This window comes from Alligator mississippiensis, chromosome 4 (assembly GCF_030867095.1).
Source record: "Alligator mississippiensis isolate rAllMis1 chromosome 4, rAllMis1, whole genome shotgun sequence".
NCBI lineage: Eukaryota > Metazoa > Chordata > Crocodylia > Alligatoridae > Alligator > Alligator mississippiensis.
Genome location: NC_081827.1, coordinates 88,159,534 through 88,176,851, shown reverse-complemented (window position 1 = coordinate 88,176,851; position 17,318 = coordinate 88,159,534). Strand labels below are relative to the sequence as shown.

At 43.1% G+C, this 17,318-nt stretch overlaps 1 protein-coding gene across 3 annotated transcripts in view; it reads right to left on the bottom strand.

Moving 5' to 3' along the window:
* Positions 1 to 223: 223 nt before the first annotated feature.
* CRADD (CASP2 and RIPK1 domain containing adaptor with death domain) overlaps positions 224 to 17,318 on the bottom strand; it is a 106,402-nt gene continuing 89,307 nt past the window's right edge. The window contains exons 3-4 of one of the 3 annotated variants that reach the window (XM_014610895.3): positions 8,625 to 8,737; positions 1,891 to 2,039 (exon numbers count right to left, since the gene is read on the bottom strand). In XM_014610895.3, coding sequence (XP_014466381.1) covers positions 2,004 to 2,039; positions 8,625 to 8,737 — 149 coding nt within the window. In that variant the 3' untranslated portion in view covers positions 1,891 to 2,003. Of the gene's footprint in view, positions 2,040 to 8,624; positions 8,738 to 17,318 lie in introns of all 3 variants that reach the window. The other 2 variants (XM_006269288.3, XM_019480952.2) reach the window with 2 other exon arrangements.

The window sequence follows — 17,318 nt, the reverse complement described above, 5'->3', positions numbered from 1 at the left end:
TGGTCGCTGGGGGGAGAGAGCACGTGACTAAGACAGCACCAGTCACCCATGCCTTAAGCCGCTGTCCTTCCTTCCTCCAGGCCACACTTGACTCAAGTAGCACATGAATTTTAAACTCACAGAACCCCATATGCATAAATGGCACCAAGACTGATTGCAAACAGAAAGAATATACTGGCATAAAGAAGCCTGAAACAGCAAAATAAAGAAAGACAATGTCCAATATGATTTACATTTTTTTACTTAGAACTTCATGATAGAATTACACTCTCAGTAGCCATAAGACAATACAATTAATTAAGATTTGAGTGAGGTATAGCAAAATCATGAATTACTGAATGTCAGCACTGTATTATGGAAGACTAAAAATAACATAACAGCAAATTGTTTCTGGGCTGGAAAGTTCTGATCCTATAAGGAAACACTGTTAAGCTCCTAGAGTTCAGAAAAAAAATGCCCAGCTGGGTAACCAAGGTGCTCTGAAGAATGCTAATTTTCCTTAAAGTTCTGAGAATTAGGGGTATAGAAGAGAAAAACCTCTTGCTCTAAATCTGATCAAACCACGAGGGTGCTTAAATATATGAAACAGAATCTGGAGGCTGAGCGTCATCAGCATTGGCTCTTTGAGGGAAACCGACTAGTGACTTGTCATTTGGAAGCCCAACTTTATTCCTCAGGGGTGTGGTTGTGGCATCTTTGGGTGTGGTTCTTCCCTTGAAGCTAATTTGCACAGGAGTGAAAATGTATTCTCTGCTTTGCAACATTAGTTTATGATTTCACTGCTCATTCTCATTGCCCCTAGAAACAACCGATACCTAATGAGGCAGAGGCATAATGATTCCTGAAGGCAGAAAGAAATGCCTGTAGCTAGGAATGGAAGAGGAAACCCATTGTAGGACAAAACCTGACTGATCCTGATGACATTTTTACAGCTGATTGATAAGGAGATGAAAAGAGACTATAAGCAACCCCTTGTTACTCCTTACAGAGTTCACCCTGCCTGACCTACACGTACAGTGATAACAGCTTATCCCTGAAATAATTCTACATCCTAAAGAGTTTTTTTAAAACAGCAACAGCAAGAGGCATTGAATATGTAGGACTTAGTCATTAATATTAGCTTTATACCTCAGGATGTGATCCACTGCTTGGAAGGACTCCACGAAACTTGAAGTTGCAGCATCTACTTGATGACATCCTACTTGAAAGAAGCACAAGAGTGAATAAAAGGAATGATAATTTCTTAATGTTTGTTAAAATTTGATCTGAGATGCACGTAATAGTAATAAAAGTCAAAAGATTTCCCAGAAGGCTGGAACCTACAAGGACTAGTAGAGTCACAGAATGATCAAATTGCTCAGCTGATATTTCCAGACATCAGAACTCTGACAAATGATTCAGTAAATCCAGTTTATTTAGTAATGGGTATGCATAAATGTGGATTTTAGCTGCTTTAAAAGGGGAAGGGGAATTACTGCTCAGGAGCATGCATCAGCTGTTATGCTGTTACTGTTATGATGTTACTGCATGATCCTGTAGTACAAGTTAACTTAATCACTCAGCTTTCCTCGTGAATGAAGAAGGGTTAAAGTTGGAGCATTTTTGCTCGCTTATGTCATTACAGAATGGTGCAGATGTAACAGTTGCTTGTATTGGTATTCTTTGATATTGCTGCAATGCTTTGTCTGTCTATATTCTTAGTGAAGGGCTCAAAAGACACTAATCAATCATAAGATATCACTCAAGCATATACTGGATTAAAGAGGGATCCACTTCTCCAACTGTCAGGCTGGTTTGCAGAGTCTGGATTGTTGCTTTGTTTCCAAAACGTTGCCTCCAAAGGACAAATGCAGCCACAATCTGTGACTGAATATTGTGAGGGTGATTGACTTTACATCGGTATATGTCGTTTTGTGACAAACCCAAAGACAGTACAATGTGTTCCCACTCAGGTCCCAGTTTCCTTGCGAGTTTGTTAATTTGCTGATCTGTTGGTGAGCTCTTCAAAATATGTGGTGGAATTCCCAGTATCCTGCCACCTGGAAAAAAGAAAAAAAAATGTACACGTCTCTAGATAGCAGTTTGGGCAAAAAGTTGCAAAACTAACGCAACCTAAAACAACAAAAGAATAAGGAGAAAAAATGGTTAAAGAGTGAATTAATTTAGGAAACAAAATACATCTAGAACCCAAAGGATTAATTACATAAAAACTAGGGATCAATGAACCTATGTTATTTTGGATAACAGTAACTTAGACACTGGGATTCTACTCAGAGGCTTAGATTTTCAGATGGAGAGGTCAAGTTGCAAAAATTAGATTCCTATCAAGCATCTATGTTAGATACCCAAAATGATGAGTCACCTTTGAAAATTTGGGCCAGAGATTGTTGTATAGGTATTATTAAGGCATGAGAGGACCATGATAACCATCCAGTCTACCAAGAAGTTCACTAATGATCCCTGCATCAAAGCCATAGCTTCTGGAGAAAGCATCTTTTAGAAAAAATCCCCAATATTTAAATGCAAAAACTTCTAGTGATGGTGAATCTGCTATATCCTTAGGGAACCTGTTCCAGTAGTTAATCACTCACTGTTAAAAATATGTACCTTGCTTCTAATGTAAATTTGTGCAGTTACAGCCCCCAGTTTTGGACCTTACCTTATGCATTTGCCTGCTAAATTAGAGATCCCACTAATATCAGAATTGTGTGCCCCTTGGAAATACTTATGGAGTGTGATTGTCACCCTTGCAATTGTGTGACAGGCTGAAGTGGTGATTCTTGGCCACTATGGGTAAGTGGTTGCCTATGGACTGAGAGGATTAGACTTGATGGCCCAGGAGGCCCCTTCCAGTTCTTATGCTCCCATATTTAACTATCTCTTTGTTAAGGTAAGTAAGCTGAGCATCTTTTGTTGCTCATATTAAACCATTTTCTAAACTTCAAATCCCAGTTCAATCATCAACATCCTTTTTGAAAGGCAGATGTGACAAGCATCATCATATTCCAGTGGTGATCTCACTAATGTTTAGGGACCTACTTAATTTGTGGTTTTGTGGATTTAGCGGAAACTGCGAAATCCAGGAGTGTCCACAAAATCTATGAAATCAACAAAAAACCCCACCCTTAATAAAAATAAAATACTGGCTCCCTAGTGGGAGCCAGAGATCCTTGCTGCCGGGAGGGGCAGATTTTGGCTGCCAGGGCAGCAGACAAAGGCTGCCCCCTCATCCCTCCCCCCCCGGGCCTCTCCACCAATCAGTGCTGAGGGGTGGGGCTTCTGCGAAACGCCCACAAAATCAGCTCTGCACATGGTGAGTGGGCCCTGAAAAACCCTTTGTCTCACCACAATTTTGGTAGGTCCCTTTTAATGTGATACACAGTGGTAGTTACACCCTTTTGTTCTATCCTGTCTTCCCGTTTATATACCACATGAGTTTCCTTAGCCACCAACATGCACTTTGAGATCCTATTCAGTTGGCTGTTCAGGACTGACTCCTGGGTCCTTTCATGACTTGCTGCTTTCCAAAATATAATCCCCTTATCCTATAAGGTCTGCTTTTCTAGCAGTTAGATGTACTGAAACAGGGCTCAAGTGAGCCCAGCTTCACATAAGATCAAGACTGCTCTGTAGGATACACCTGTCCTTATTGTTATTTTACACTCAATTTTGTGCCATCTGCAAACTTAACCAAAAATAATTTTACAATGTCTTCCCTATCAGTGACAAAGATATCCAATAGCACTGGGGCAAAAAAGATCCAAGTTGTAGTCCACAAAAAATGCCCCCCCTCTGGATAATTCCGCATTTGCAATTATTGTTTTAGATTGATCAGTTTGCCAATTTTTATATAAAATTTCACCATACTACCCCTTTTCCTAACTCAGCCAGGCAAAATCTCATTCTTCACTCCCTACCGCACTAAACTGGCTTTTCCTAATGCATAGTCTCCTTCCAATATAAATTATTTTTTCTAATCCCTCTTATCACCTATTGTGGTCCCCATGAAATCAGACATCTACATGACTCAGGTATTCATCAGCCTCTCTCAAATCTCTGCCAAGATACGGGAAGAAAACAGCACTGTCATAACCTTCAAAATTTTGTCTACGATCCACACTGCTACCCCAAATCCTGAACTACCACAGAACATACTGTTCACTTCTGTGTATTCCAGTGTACTTCAAAGATTTTAGTACTAGAAGGCCCCTCTATGTGCAGGCAAAGGTGCAATGGGATCTAATATGCAATCCATAGAATCACACCTCCTGCCATGCCACACATGCATGGCAGGAGGCATGACTGTGGGATCATTCATTACATCCCATTGTGCCTTATCACTGGTGCAGGGGGAGCTTGGGATTATGATCCTGGGCTCCTCTTGCACCAGCTCCCATGGCTGTGAGCCCTGAAGTGGATGGGGCTCGCAGTGGTGGCAGCCTTCCTGGTTCTGTCCCTGCTGCGAGCCTCACAGTTGACATCAGCTGTGGGGCTCACTGTGGGGGCAGTGCTGGAAATGCTGCCACTGCTGCGAGCCTCATGAGCTGTGGGGCTCGCAGTGGGGGCAGCATTGTTAGCTGCAGGGCTCACAGTGGAGAGTGCTCTGCTGCCGCCATGAGCCACAAGCGTGGGGCTTGCAGTGGAGCGCCCACTGTCCCCACTGTGAACCCCACAGCTGATGAGGCTCTCAATAGTGGCAGCATTCCCGGTGCTGCCCCCACTAAGAGCCCCGCATCTCATGAGGCTTGTGGAGGGGTGGGGGGCAATGTTCTCCCCACAGCAAGTATCACATCTGACAAGGCTCACAGCAGGGGCAGCATGGGGAATAGTGCCCTGACTACGAGCCTGTGAGGCTGGCAGCAGGTGGTACAGCCTGGTGGCTGGGAGCCTCTCAATTGATGGGCCATCTGGTCATAGGGGAGCATTTGGCCACACATTCAATTAATGGCCCGAGTAGAACACGCTATAAAGTTATTACACATTTTTGGTGGAAAACCTTTGTAGCCGATTGCTTGTTTTATCAGGCCATTAATTGGTTGAACGTGTGGCTGGGTCAAACCTTAAGGAGTGATTACCTGGTTAACGCCTAAAGTAGAATGTGAACAGGGGTCCAGAGTCACAGACTACAGTACCAAAACAACTATCATCCATACAGCTATTAGTGAAAGCATATCGACTGCGCTATTTAAAAGTGTAAAAAAAATGGTATGGGAATTAAATGTGGGGTCCCCATACAATCTTGATTCTAATCTGGTAGTTTCAAATAAAGTGAAAGGTTGGGGATACTTGAGATCTCAATGTACTCTTCAGAAGTACATTCAGTCTTTTGCCTATAAAGTCACAGTCTAAATGAGATATTTTTAAAATATTGTAATTAAAAAGAAAGTATCAGATAACTCTGAATTGTATCACCCTTAGATACCAGCAGTCTGTGGTGATCACACTAGGATAATAAGGGCCAGAGTATTTTTGCAATTCATCTGACACTTTTGTTGCCTCAAATACTGCATAAAAATGAAAGATAAATACCCTCAAGACAGCACTAATTATAACTTGCTGATCTCAGCAAGCACATGCAGCCAGCTCCCCACAGAAGAGCCTCTTTGTGAAATCTAATTCTTAGTTTCAATATCATGCTCTAAGTCTTCATCAAAGCAGTACAGTAACAATGAAAAAGTGGAGTCCCCTTTGTACCTCCAGAAGTATATTTTAATTTTTTTTTTTTGCATAAAATATCCAGATCCTGCAGACGTTTGGGCCATTCAAAGCTGATTATAGATGCACGCTATAAAAAGCTGTTTTGAATAAAGGAATGGTTGCTTTCTGAAAAGCATTTTAGACTCTTTTGATCTTTACATCACTAGATTGTTAATGGAACTCTGGGGGACTGGATGGTTCAGGGACTGATAATGGAATACAGAACTTTCTTTCCTTACATCAGCAGTGCAAACCCAGCCCAAGTCAATAGTGTCAGATCATAACTGCCAGCTGGCCATGTGAATAGTTTACGTGACACAAATATGGGCACAGTCAGGTCACAGTGGACATAAATTCACATCACATTTTCCAAAAAATGACTACTTTCTTTCTGATCCAATGACTTTCCACTGACTTTAATGGACTTTGGGTCACGTTATTTGTTGCCAATCCAGGATTTGAAATTCTCTTGCGTGTTGAGATGGTCCTTCCAAAACAGGACCAGGACAGAATTGGAAGGACTGCTTACAGTGATGCTCCCAGTTCTGCAGGTTAAATGCAAGACTTCTGTCTCTAGGTCTGTTAATCAGAACACTCCGTGAACACAAATATTTAAGTAAACCTAAAATTCAAAAAACAAAAGATAAACACAGCACAAAGTAAATGTGATCCTACTGTACTCTAGCCAATAATAGATTTTGGTAAGAGAAAAATGGATTTTTTTTTTATTATGGGTAGCTATTAAATGTAAAACATTGCTCCCTGAAGTAATATTATCTGCAAGCCTCCTGTGATCTTTGCTGTCATACCAAGATGTTTACATTTTTTGCTCGCTAGCAGTGAGACAATTTTAGGCTGCTGACATTGAAATGTGATCAAGCAGGGAGGCTTGACAATAATACATGTTAGCCTGCCCTTCCAGTCTTTGATATTAGACAGGTTTTACTACAAAAAGTATTTTGCCCTCAGCATGTTATCAGCTCTTTAATAATAAGAATAAAAATAAAAACCTATCCAGGAAACCTTTTCATCTGGCACTGGCATCTTAATCTAATACGGGTGTTCAGAGTTCTGGGATGTTTGCCAGACAGTAAATGTAATACAAGGCATTGTTATTTTAGTCCTATTCTATATTCTGTGCTTACCCATTTTCAAATATGGGAATAAATACTTGCCAAGATATTTGAAAGAAAGGCTTAATAATTTCATGAGGAATATTATTTAGGCATATTTAGAAATACTGTTTTATTTTTTATTTAGAAATATGGAGATAGCTCATTCTAGATAACACAAAAAGCAAAATTACATAAAAGCTTGTTAAGGCTTATTATTATTATTTTCAAAAGAAGGTGTATTTCAATTAAGGATGAAATGTTCCATATGTCCCAACACCTGGCTCATTGGAGCACGCTGGAAAAGTAATTAAGATAGTTCTTTGTAGTAACTTCAGAGTTTACTTATAATTCTAGGATACGATCATTGCTTATAATAGGTTTGCCAAAGATAGGAGAATGATATGGGGAAATGGCTCCATTATTCTGTATTTGTATCCAAACAAACTGTTAAGGACTAAATAACTTGGTCCTGCAAAGCCTGACTCACAGGCCTAACTGAGCATCTGTGTCATTCTTATTGACTTTTATGCAACTACTTGGTTAGTCTATCCAGGGCTCAGACCTTATACCTTCACACTTGCCAGCTTCAATAAAAGACTTAGGCACAACAAAATATCCAAAATTATGATCCTGAGAGCCACTCCTCAGCTGGCGCCTCACCTTGGAGGTACTTAAACTCCATAGGTGCCTTGCTCTTTTATTTTAAAACTTCCCCATGAGCCTAAGGGTTGCCAAAGTTCCACAAGTGGCTCAGTCCAATAGATGTTCTCAGAACATGTGACAGACACCGGCAGGCTTAAGCTCTTCATAAAATAGTTCCAGCCACTGCTATCGTCTACAAGCACTGGCCTCAGGAAAGTGGGTCCCAGTCTCTACACTACCTGTACAATACGTTAGACAACTGTTGGATAAAACACAGAAACAGCCCTTGAAGAAGTTACTGGAATCAGTCCCCTTCCAACCCAGGGGCAGTATTCAAACTACTCAGCTATGGAGTCAGCCTCCATCTTACTCTTAGACCCATTAATCTTGTGTTCTTGGCTGCACAACAGTCCAGCTTTGACCCCTGTGGAATGTTCCAGCCTTACAGACATTGATTAGGGCATTTTTCTCAGAAATGGAGGATACAGGTTTGAACCCAGTCCAGAAGAAAGAACTGAACCCAAGTCTTCCATTTCTTGGGCATGTGCTCAATACATTACATCAGTGCTGTCCAACTGATGGCCCATGAGAGATTAATGTATAGCCCTTAGGCTCCTACCCAGCCACCTCCCCTCTTACTGCTCCAGCTGCTGATGCAGTCAGGGTCTCTAGGCTCCCCCTTCCTCCTTCAGCTTTTGTTTCCTGCTCCCATCCCAGGGACCAGGGGCAGTGCAGCCCACAGCACAAGGGGAGCCCACAGTGTGGCATGGTACAGGGACCTGAGGTGGGGTACACCCACACACACAGCAGCGTGCTATGTGTAGGGTTTGTAGCCCAGGGCCCTGTAGCTCATAACCCACAGGACATATAGTCCCAGCCCATACTGCATTCAGTCCCCAGCTGCTTAGAAGTTGGGCAGCCTTCCACTAGACTATTATATAATAAGGTGGGGAGAAGGTCCTGAGCTTTAGGTCCCAAGTGGTTGGAGGAACCATTGTGCATCTTGAGTAAAGCTCCAGAAAAGATTGGTCTTATTGGACAAGCCTCTGGGCTCAGCACTCAGCATCTCTTTGGAGATCTTAGTTTTAGGCACTATGTTTTGTGTGTCTATGTCCTTTATTGGACCTAGCCCATAAGTCTCAAAAAGCTCAAAGCAAATGTATCACTGACCTCAGTAATGACAATCCTTTGACCCCAAGCACTAAGGATACAGTTCTTTGCGAAGTGCCAGAGTTCCACAAAGAAATCCTGGGACATAAATGTAGCATGTCTCAAGGGCAGATCTAGGATTTTGAAAAAGGGGGTGCAGTCAATGTGGCACGTTATCACACCTAACAAAACACAGCACATTTTTCTCCAGTTAAAGAGAAACTCAACACTCTACTAACATGCTCAGGGCCTAGCACTTTATAATGCAGTTGAAGAGCAAAGCAAGCACAAATATAACTTTATTGGAACTTGCACTAATTTGCTAGATTATGCACTAAATTTAAAAAACTCAACCAACTAGGCAAAAATTGTCAAAATAGTCAAAAGATATTGCTTCGTTAGTCCTTCAGTCACTTGAGTTCAATTTACATCTTATTCAGATTCACAAAATAAATCTTGTCTTCTTGAGCAGCTTGACAGTGCTTCCAATACTTCATTGTCAGTCCTTTTTACACCTGACTTAATATTATCATATCTGAGTTAAGAGGTTTAGCTAGTGTTCAAAACAGTCTGCAGGGCTATGAAACAGAAGAGAGGCATTACTAGGAATGGCAAATAGACAAAAAACTGCAGGCCCCTGTTACTTTGAGAGGGGAGAGAAGCTGGTTGCTACAGCAGTTGAGGGCAGGCTGGCTATCAAGACCAAATGGAAACCCCTTTGTGTGGCTGGGGAGCCGCATGACAGGAAGGGGTGAGAGAGAAGAGTTGCTGGAGACAGATGAGCTAGCACCCAAGCCACCCAAAAAAGTGGGGGTGAGCGAGCTCAAAGCATGGCTTACAGGCACCATTGACCCAGAGTGGGGGAGTCATTTAGTTTGTGAAGCAACTTGCTTGTGTTTATGTTGTGATTACGCCTAATACCAGGGTTTTGGCTAGAACGGGGGCCACAAAGGGGTGCCTGATGGGGCACTCTGTGACACAACTCTGACTGAGGTCAGGGACCCAGAGGGCCAAGAGCTAGTACAGCAAGAGCAACCCAGCCTGGGGTCAAGGACCCAGAGGGCTGAAAGCCACAGCATGAGACAGGTCCAGGGGAATGGAGAACATGAGATAGATCTTGGCTTCTAGGCCCCAGCTCTGAGGCAATGGACCTGAACTGACGGGTGCAATCAGAATAGAAGGGCCAAGGTCAAGAAGGCTGAGGCCTGAGGGCCAAAAGCTGCGTTGGGGCTAGGGGGGGGCCCTCCAAATTAATCTGCTGTAACATCTGCGAGGCATGGGCATTACTACAGGGGACAACGTAGGCCATGAATATAGCCCATAAGGCAACTGCTGCTGTGAGGCATTGATAGGGCCAGGAGGGCAAGACTGGGGCCAGCTGGGTATTGGAAGTATCAGCTGGCTAAAATGAATGGGGGCTCACTCTGGGACCCTGGGGAAGGCTCCCTAAACACCATAAAAGTTCCATCAAGGAGTGGTAGGCAAGGTAAAATGGAAAGGTATCCTGAGGAGCTGGTGCAGGGCAGGAATTGCCTGGCCACCAGGGGGTATCACAGCCCTCCCTGGGACCTGGTTCTACTACAAGCAGGAATCAAAATGGGGGGGAAGTGCAACCGTACCACGGATCCCCTAACCCTGGGTCTACCACAGTCTCAGGTATGGATGGCACAGCAGTTCTGCTCACTTTGCAAAGCCCATGGTCCAGCAGCCCATGACATCTGAAGCATGAGGGTGAAGGGTGGGGGGGATTATAGGAACATAGCACCAAATTACAGTTGTTGCAACCCTCTATGTTCCTATGCACTTTTCTAGCTGAGTGAATCATATTTCTACACAGTAGATTCCAAAAGGGCACCGGCATAATTGTGAGGCTTCGTTACACTCTGTGTCATGTTATGCAAATTATTGAATTAATTAGTATGTATATCATCAGGTTACTTTGCAAATAGACATAAACTTATATTTAGGGTTAATTCCTCTTGTGCTTTTCAATGGCAGAGCTCAGGAAGGAAATGGAACAGAACTAGGCAGCTCTGGTTGGGACAAGTAGGCATGTAACTGGTTCTATTGGTACCTAGGGGTCATAGAGAATCTGAATAGGAGCTGGATGTGCATGCAGATGTCATCAGGGGCTTAGAGCGGGTGTGCGCAGGGGTTGATGGCACAAGGAGATGAGAGAGTTTTAGGGCTGCTGTGCCTCGGAAACTCCCTGAGGAGGTAAGAGTTACCTGGTCTCGTGCCCTGGCTGCAGGGGAGAGGTGGCTCAAAGCATTCTGGGGGCAAGAGAGATTGCTGTGTTCCTATGGTTGGGGAAAGGGGGTCCTTGGAGACAGTGTGGGTAGAATGGAAGGTGATGGGCCTCCTGGGATTGGATGATTGCCAGGGATGTGGTAGCCTGAGGGATCATAGGAGCATCACTTGGCCTCCCCTTTGTACTGGTACCCTCACACCTCCCTTCTTAGGCAGCTCCTATCTAGTCTTGGCTGCAGCCAGCAGAACCAAAGGCAAATGAACAACCTTCTATAGTTCATCCACCTGCCTAAATCTGAGGCACACCCAAGGAAACAAATGGCTGGATTGCTAGCTGTGCAAGTGTCATTTAAGATGCAAGGGTTTAGATGCAAGACATTTGGCAGTCCTGTATGGGGAATGTGATTTATGCAAAGCACCTTGCTCTGCAAATTAAAAGTGACTATGATGGATTACAATAGTTCTACAGCAGGGCTAAACTTTAGAATTGGACCCAGCTCCCGACTGGTATTGCTAGCTATGGCATTGCTGCTTACAGTTACAATGGGACCATTGTCCTGAAGTGTGCATGACTGAAAAGGGCACAAACAGGATCAGCCCAGAACAATATGCGACCATAAAAAAGGGAGTGGCTGGTGATAGCTAGGGTTGAATGCTCTGAGAAACATATGACCTTTTAGAAATTATTTTAAGAGTTTTTTCGTATACATGCTAATCTATAAAAACAATCTTTCAAAGTTGGCAAATGTGACAGGTAAAATTACAGAATACAGCATACAAAGGACCATATTTTTTAAAAGCCAAAACCAATAGTAGCTACAACTGATTATAGGGGCAACAGACAATTTGTAGCTAACTTATTTACAAATTGATCATAAACAAAAATTAGGAAATTACAGATGCTGTTAGCTGCACCTATGATTAACTGCAGTATGATTAACAACAGTATTTCAACAGTAAAATCATGTGCTTTGGTATTAGCTACAGGTTTTTTACTTCTTGAAACAACAAAAATATCTCCACCAGTTATTAAAGCTGTTTTGTTATATAACATAGTTTATCTTACATTTCTTCTTACAGACTAGAACTGAATATTATTGTTCAATATAATATTTAGCTTTCATAAAATGCTCATGCCTCACAGAGATCTTTTTTTTTTCTTTTCCAAAACTGGCTACTCTTTTGGCTTTTACTCAAGAAGTTAGAACTTCAGAATTAAAAATGTGTGCAACAGACGGACCTCAGTTGAAAAGAATGCATTTGGCTGGTGATGTTCTCTCGGTAGGCAGGTGTTAAACCAAAATTAATATTGCGCATCCTACACTCTACTGAGTGTCAGATTTTCATGAAGTGAGACTGCATTCCTTCCTGACTACAAGTGCAACGTATAGAAGCAGCCACGCAAAGCTAAATGCAAGTGCGCTGTCATTATACCTGGTGCTCCACTGCTTTGTACTTTGTTTAATCATCTACACACAGGCAGAGCAAGTGTAAAAATTCTATCACAGTTTTCATTTGGAAGCATTTGCACCCACTCTACTGAATGTCACCTGGAAAATGAATTTCTGTCATGTCCCCTCTTATACATAACAAAAGCCACAACATATAAAAATGATAGGCTCAGATGACCAGCCATCCCATAAAAAAGTTCTTTCCCATTAGGTTTAGGGTTTTTGCACAGCTTCAAATAACTTACAGGCTGAAATAAAACTGAAAATGTTTGAAATATGAAAAGCCAAACAGAAAGAGGCCATTTTACATCATCATAGATTTGAAGAATTTCAAAGAATGCTGTTAATGCTGTGTAGGAACAAAGATTTGGAAATGCGGGTATCAAGGTGTCCGTGTGGTTACTTATTCTCTCTTATTGACATAGCAGCTACCATCAGTGCAAGGGAATAATGGAAAAACAAATCTGAACATGAAAAGAATGTAAATGAATGTTTTTCAAAATGAAAATCTAACTTTATAAAAAACTAAAATCATGAACCTAGAGATCAGGGATATTTTTTAAAGGGACAAATGCAAAAACTGGCATTAGCTTCTTCCCCTTCCTTCCTTCATCAAAAGGATTACTTTACTTCTGCTGTTGAAGAAATTGACTATAAACCCTTCTACACAATGAACTTCCCCTCCTTCTTGGCTTCTGTATTAGACCAGGGTAGAAAATGTATCCCTAAATGAAGCATCAGCCCTCTTTTGAAACACGTGGATTGATCCCACATGTGCAAACCTATGCTGGATCCAGCCCACCAACTGACCCTACCCACAGGATCTGGTCCATGGACTAAACCCTGCCCTTAGGCCTGTGAGGCCAGAGGACTGAGCACCATTGTTTTAAAGTGCCATAAAGCAGATACTGATTTGGAAGATGTGACTCAATGCACACTTAGCAAATCTGCAGATGACACCAAACTGGGTAGAGTTGCAGATACTCTGGAGGGCAGGACTAGGGTTCAGAATGGCCTTGATAAACTGGAGAAGTGATCTGAAATAAATCACATGAAATTCAACAAAGACAAATGCAAAGTCCTGCATTTAGAATGGGACAATCTCATGCACACAATCTCATTGGGGAATGATTTGCTAGGCTGCAGTACTTGGGGGTTATAGTGGACCATAAACTGAATATGAACCAAAAATGTGCTTTTATTTTATTTTAAAAAGCCAACTATGTTATATTAACAAGAATGTCATTTGTAAATCAAGGGACATTATTCTTTTGTTCAACTTAGCACTGGTTAGGCTTCACCTGGAGTACTGTGTTCAGTTCGCAACCCTACACGTCAAGGAAGATGTGGACAAATTAAAGAGTCCAGTTGAAAGAACTGAAATGATTTAGTCTGTAGAAGAGAAGACTGAAGGGTGATTTAATAACAGTCTTCAAATGCCCAAAGGGTGGCTATAAAGAAGATGGAAACTATTCTTTGCAGCCCCAGGAGACAGGACAAAGAGCAACGGTTTTAAGTTTCAAGGGAAATATAGGTGGGATATTAGGAAGAATTTTCTCAGTATGAGGGTGGGCAAGCATTGGAACAGGCAACCCAGAAAGGTTGTGGAATCTCCCTCTTTCTAAGTTTTTAAGAGAAGGTTAGACAAATACTTGGCTCGGATGGATGAACCTGCCTTGAGCAGGAGTTTGGAAGATGCCTTCCTGCCATTCCTTCCAGCCATACTTTTATACCTTTCTATGATCACACCTTGAAGGACTGCGCTACAACGTTATCAAAACTGACTAGTGATTTCAGGTGCCTAATTTAAGATATCTTAGAGGCCTTGTTTTTAAAAAAAGTTTGGAGTGCTCACCTCTGAAAAGCAGGCCTTCTATCACTACCCCAAATCACTAGTCACTTTTAAAAATTCAGACCCAAATTACTAGAAAGGCGCAACAAAAATTGTGATTTATTGGCCTGGATTGTAAACCAGACAAAGAAAACTAAAGTGTTTTTGGTACTGCCTTATGGATCCTGCAGCTCCTTGCACATCCATAAAGTAAATATACTCATTTAAACAAAGATAATACTATCTAAGTGGTCAAAGAAACAGAGCCATTTTGAGGTATGGAAATAGGTACTTAATCAGTACATGTAAGCTAAAAAAGGACCTTTCAAAACATAATAGAAAAGTATTTTAGAATCCCTGATGATAAAAAAAAAATTGTAGCTGTGTAATCCTCAGGAACTGGCATTTTAAAGAAACATAATTTGAGAATGCCTACCAGAAAAAAAAAGATCAGTGCTATATGCAGGAACAGAAGGAGTCAGCAAAAACAATCTTGACAACCCTGGTACCCATCATTCTCTGGCCCTGACAAGAAGTGCTGTTGCTACCTGCATGTACACATTACAGCAAGACTGAAACCCTGGAGAAATCACAGAGCTAAGAAGTGTAGAGAACTCATACTGTTCACTCCCCACAGCTCTAGGTGCCCCCTCCTGAGCAACAGAGTCAAGATGACAACAGCATACCTGTTTTTTTTAAGTTCACACTTTTATTCAGAGGGCATTTTAAAATGCAGCAATGACTATCATGGACTATCATAGACCAAATTATTCATTATTTTTGTCTCTACTGTTTTAAATTTATTGTGCCAAATTTTGGACCCACAAATGTATTTTAGCTTATACCTCATCAGGTTTAAAAATAAAATTGGGAAATTACAACTAAAACCAATATTTTTGCAAAGCAAAATAATTAACTGGGCTTAAAAACAATTTCTTATATCAGAAATAAGTTTGACAAAAAAATTTCAAGCAAATATTTAGGTCAGGGGTTTGCAACCTTTTTTAATAAGTGTACACGGGGCGGCGTGAGCAACCAGATGCGGAGCAGGGACGTGGTGAGCAGCGGACCAGCAGCGGCACGGCATCTGTGTGGCCCTGCTCCTGTGAGACAGCAGTGCGGGGTAGCGGCACTCAGCCCCTGCCCGCCCTTGTGTACCCCCTGGGACCTTTCAAAGTACCCCCAGGGGTATGCATATCCCTGGTTGACAACCCCCGATTTAGGTGATGCTGCCCCCCCCTCACACCCACACACACCCCCTTCACTAACAAGTGTGCATGCATGCTGTATGTGTGTGTGTGTGTGTGTCCGGGTTAGCTGCCCAGCTCTTTTAGCTTCCCTTGAAAACCCTAACTTTAACCTCAACATTGGGAGATTTCTTCTCTGAAGTCTTAAACACATATTCATAGATTCATAGATGCTAGGGTCGGAAGGGACCTCAATAGATCATCGAGTCCGACCCCCTGCATAGGCAGGAAAGAGTGCTGGGTCTAGATGACCCCAGCTAGATGCCTATCTAACCTCCTCTTGAAGACCCCCAGGGTAGGGGATATATGTTAGAGCAGAGGATAATTAGCAACGCTAAATAAAGCTAAGGCCCTCAGTGTGAGGCCTTCCTTGTGCTACTCTCATAAGCCAATTTGCTTTATATCTCCATCCCACCCCATTTCTCACAGTAGTACCCCACCCACTCTCTCCACACATTAGAGATAGGGAAAGAAAAAGCACCAAACCAAGATCCAAGGGCTGGCGCTGGCAAGCATGGGAGAGGTGTGAGCAGCTTTCCCACACTGCGGGCGGCAAGGGGAGGAGGGAGTGATGCTTTAAAGACAAGAAGGCAGTGCTGAGATCTACTGACTTTTAAATGACTTTGGCAAGAGCAAAATTCTGTGGAGGTTTGGCTGACAGGATCACAGATGGGAACCGAACCAATGAATATTCTGTCTTAACCAGTGGTGGGTTGGTTTCAAAGCAAGAGTAGGCTTTGATTAAGTTTGGTTAGTCCAAGACAGCTAGTGTGGATGGTTTAAGAATTTTTGGCTTAACCAGTTTCAAAATAAAAAATGCTTTCTAGTTCACCAAGGCAAGAAAGAGTAGGCTTTCCAATCCTCTCCCCACAATTTTAGTTCATACAGCTAGAATATTAAATACGCTTCTCTCTACCAGTTGGATTATACAAATAACTTTACAAACCTTTTTATGTTCCACATTTAACAAACACTCTTTTCACCTTGGTTGTCTTGGGCACTAATAAACTTCATTTTCCAAACAGTAGATGAAATAATGACAAGGGCCTACACCAATAATCCTCAACTACGGTGCCACAAATAAGGTGACCAGGCCTGTATATCCGTTAAAAAAATATTTTAAGGGGCCCACCACTACCATAAAAAGTACAGGTTTCCCTCAATTTATGCAAGTTCCGTATATGTGAACTTGCTCTTATGCGATGAGCATTTTTAGACCTATAATTCGTTATATGTGAGGTTCCTCCCTGCCCAAGTAGGTAAGTCTGTGGGGGGAGAGGAAAGGGCCATGGGGCCACAGCCCTGGCCCCAGCCCTGGCTGCAGCAGCCGTGGGAGCACCCGGCACCAGCTGCCTGCAGCTGCTGGGCTGCACTGTGCTCTGCCTGTCCCCCCACTCCTGGGCTCCCCCTGTCCCCACTCACCCCAGCTCCTGGGCTGCGCCACGCTGTGGTCCAGGCAGCTGGTGTTGGCTGCTCCTCGGCCCACTGCAGGAGGGGCTGGGATAAGTGCGGACAAGCGGAGCCCTGGGCAGCATGGGGCACGGTGCAGCTTGTCTGCACTCACCCCAGCCCCTGCTGCAGCAGCCCCGGGAGCAGCTGGAGCCAGGTGTGGAGGGAACTGTCAGTGGGTGCGGAGAGGAGGGTGCCTCTTGCTGCTCCACGCCCCCTGGGAGGGCTGCAGGCTGGGGGGCTGTGCCAGGCTCTTCCTGGGGGGCACATGCCCCCAGTTCTGTGTGTGGGATGACAGCAGGCTGCCGCTGCAGGCGTTCCCACTGGTTGGTGTGGCCCACCCTGAGTGCCGGGAAGAGCCCAGTGCCACCGCTGGCCCCAGCTTGCAGGGGCAGCCTGCTCTCATCCTACGCGAAGATCTGGGGGCACGCAGGATGCTTTATCTAAACCTTGTTTAATGAGGCAAATTAAAGCATCCCATGACCAT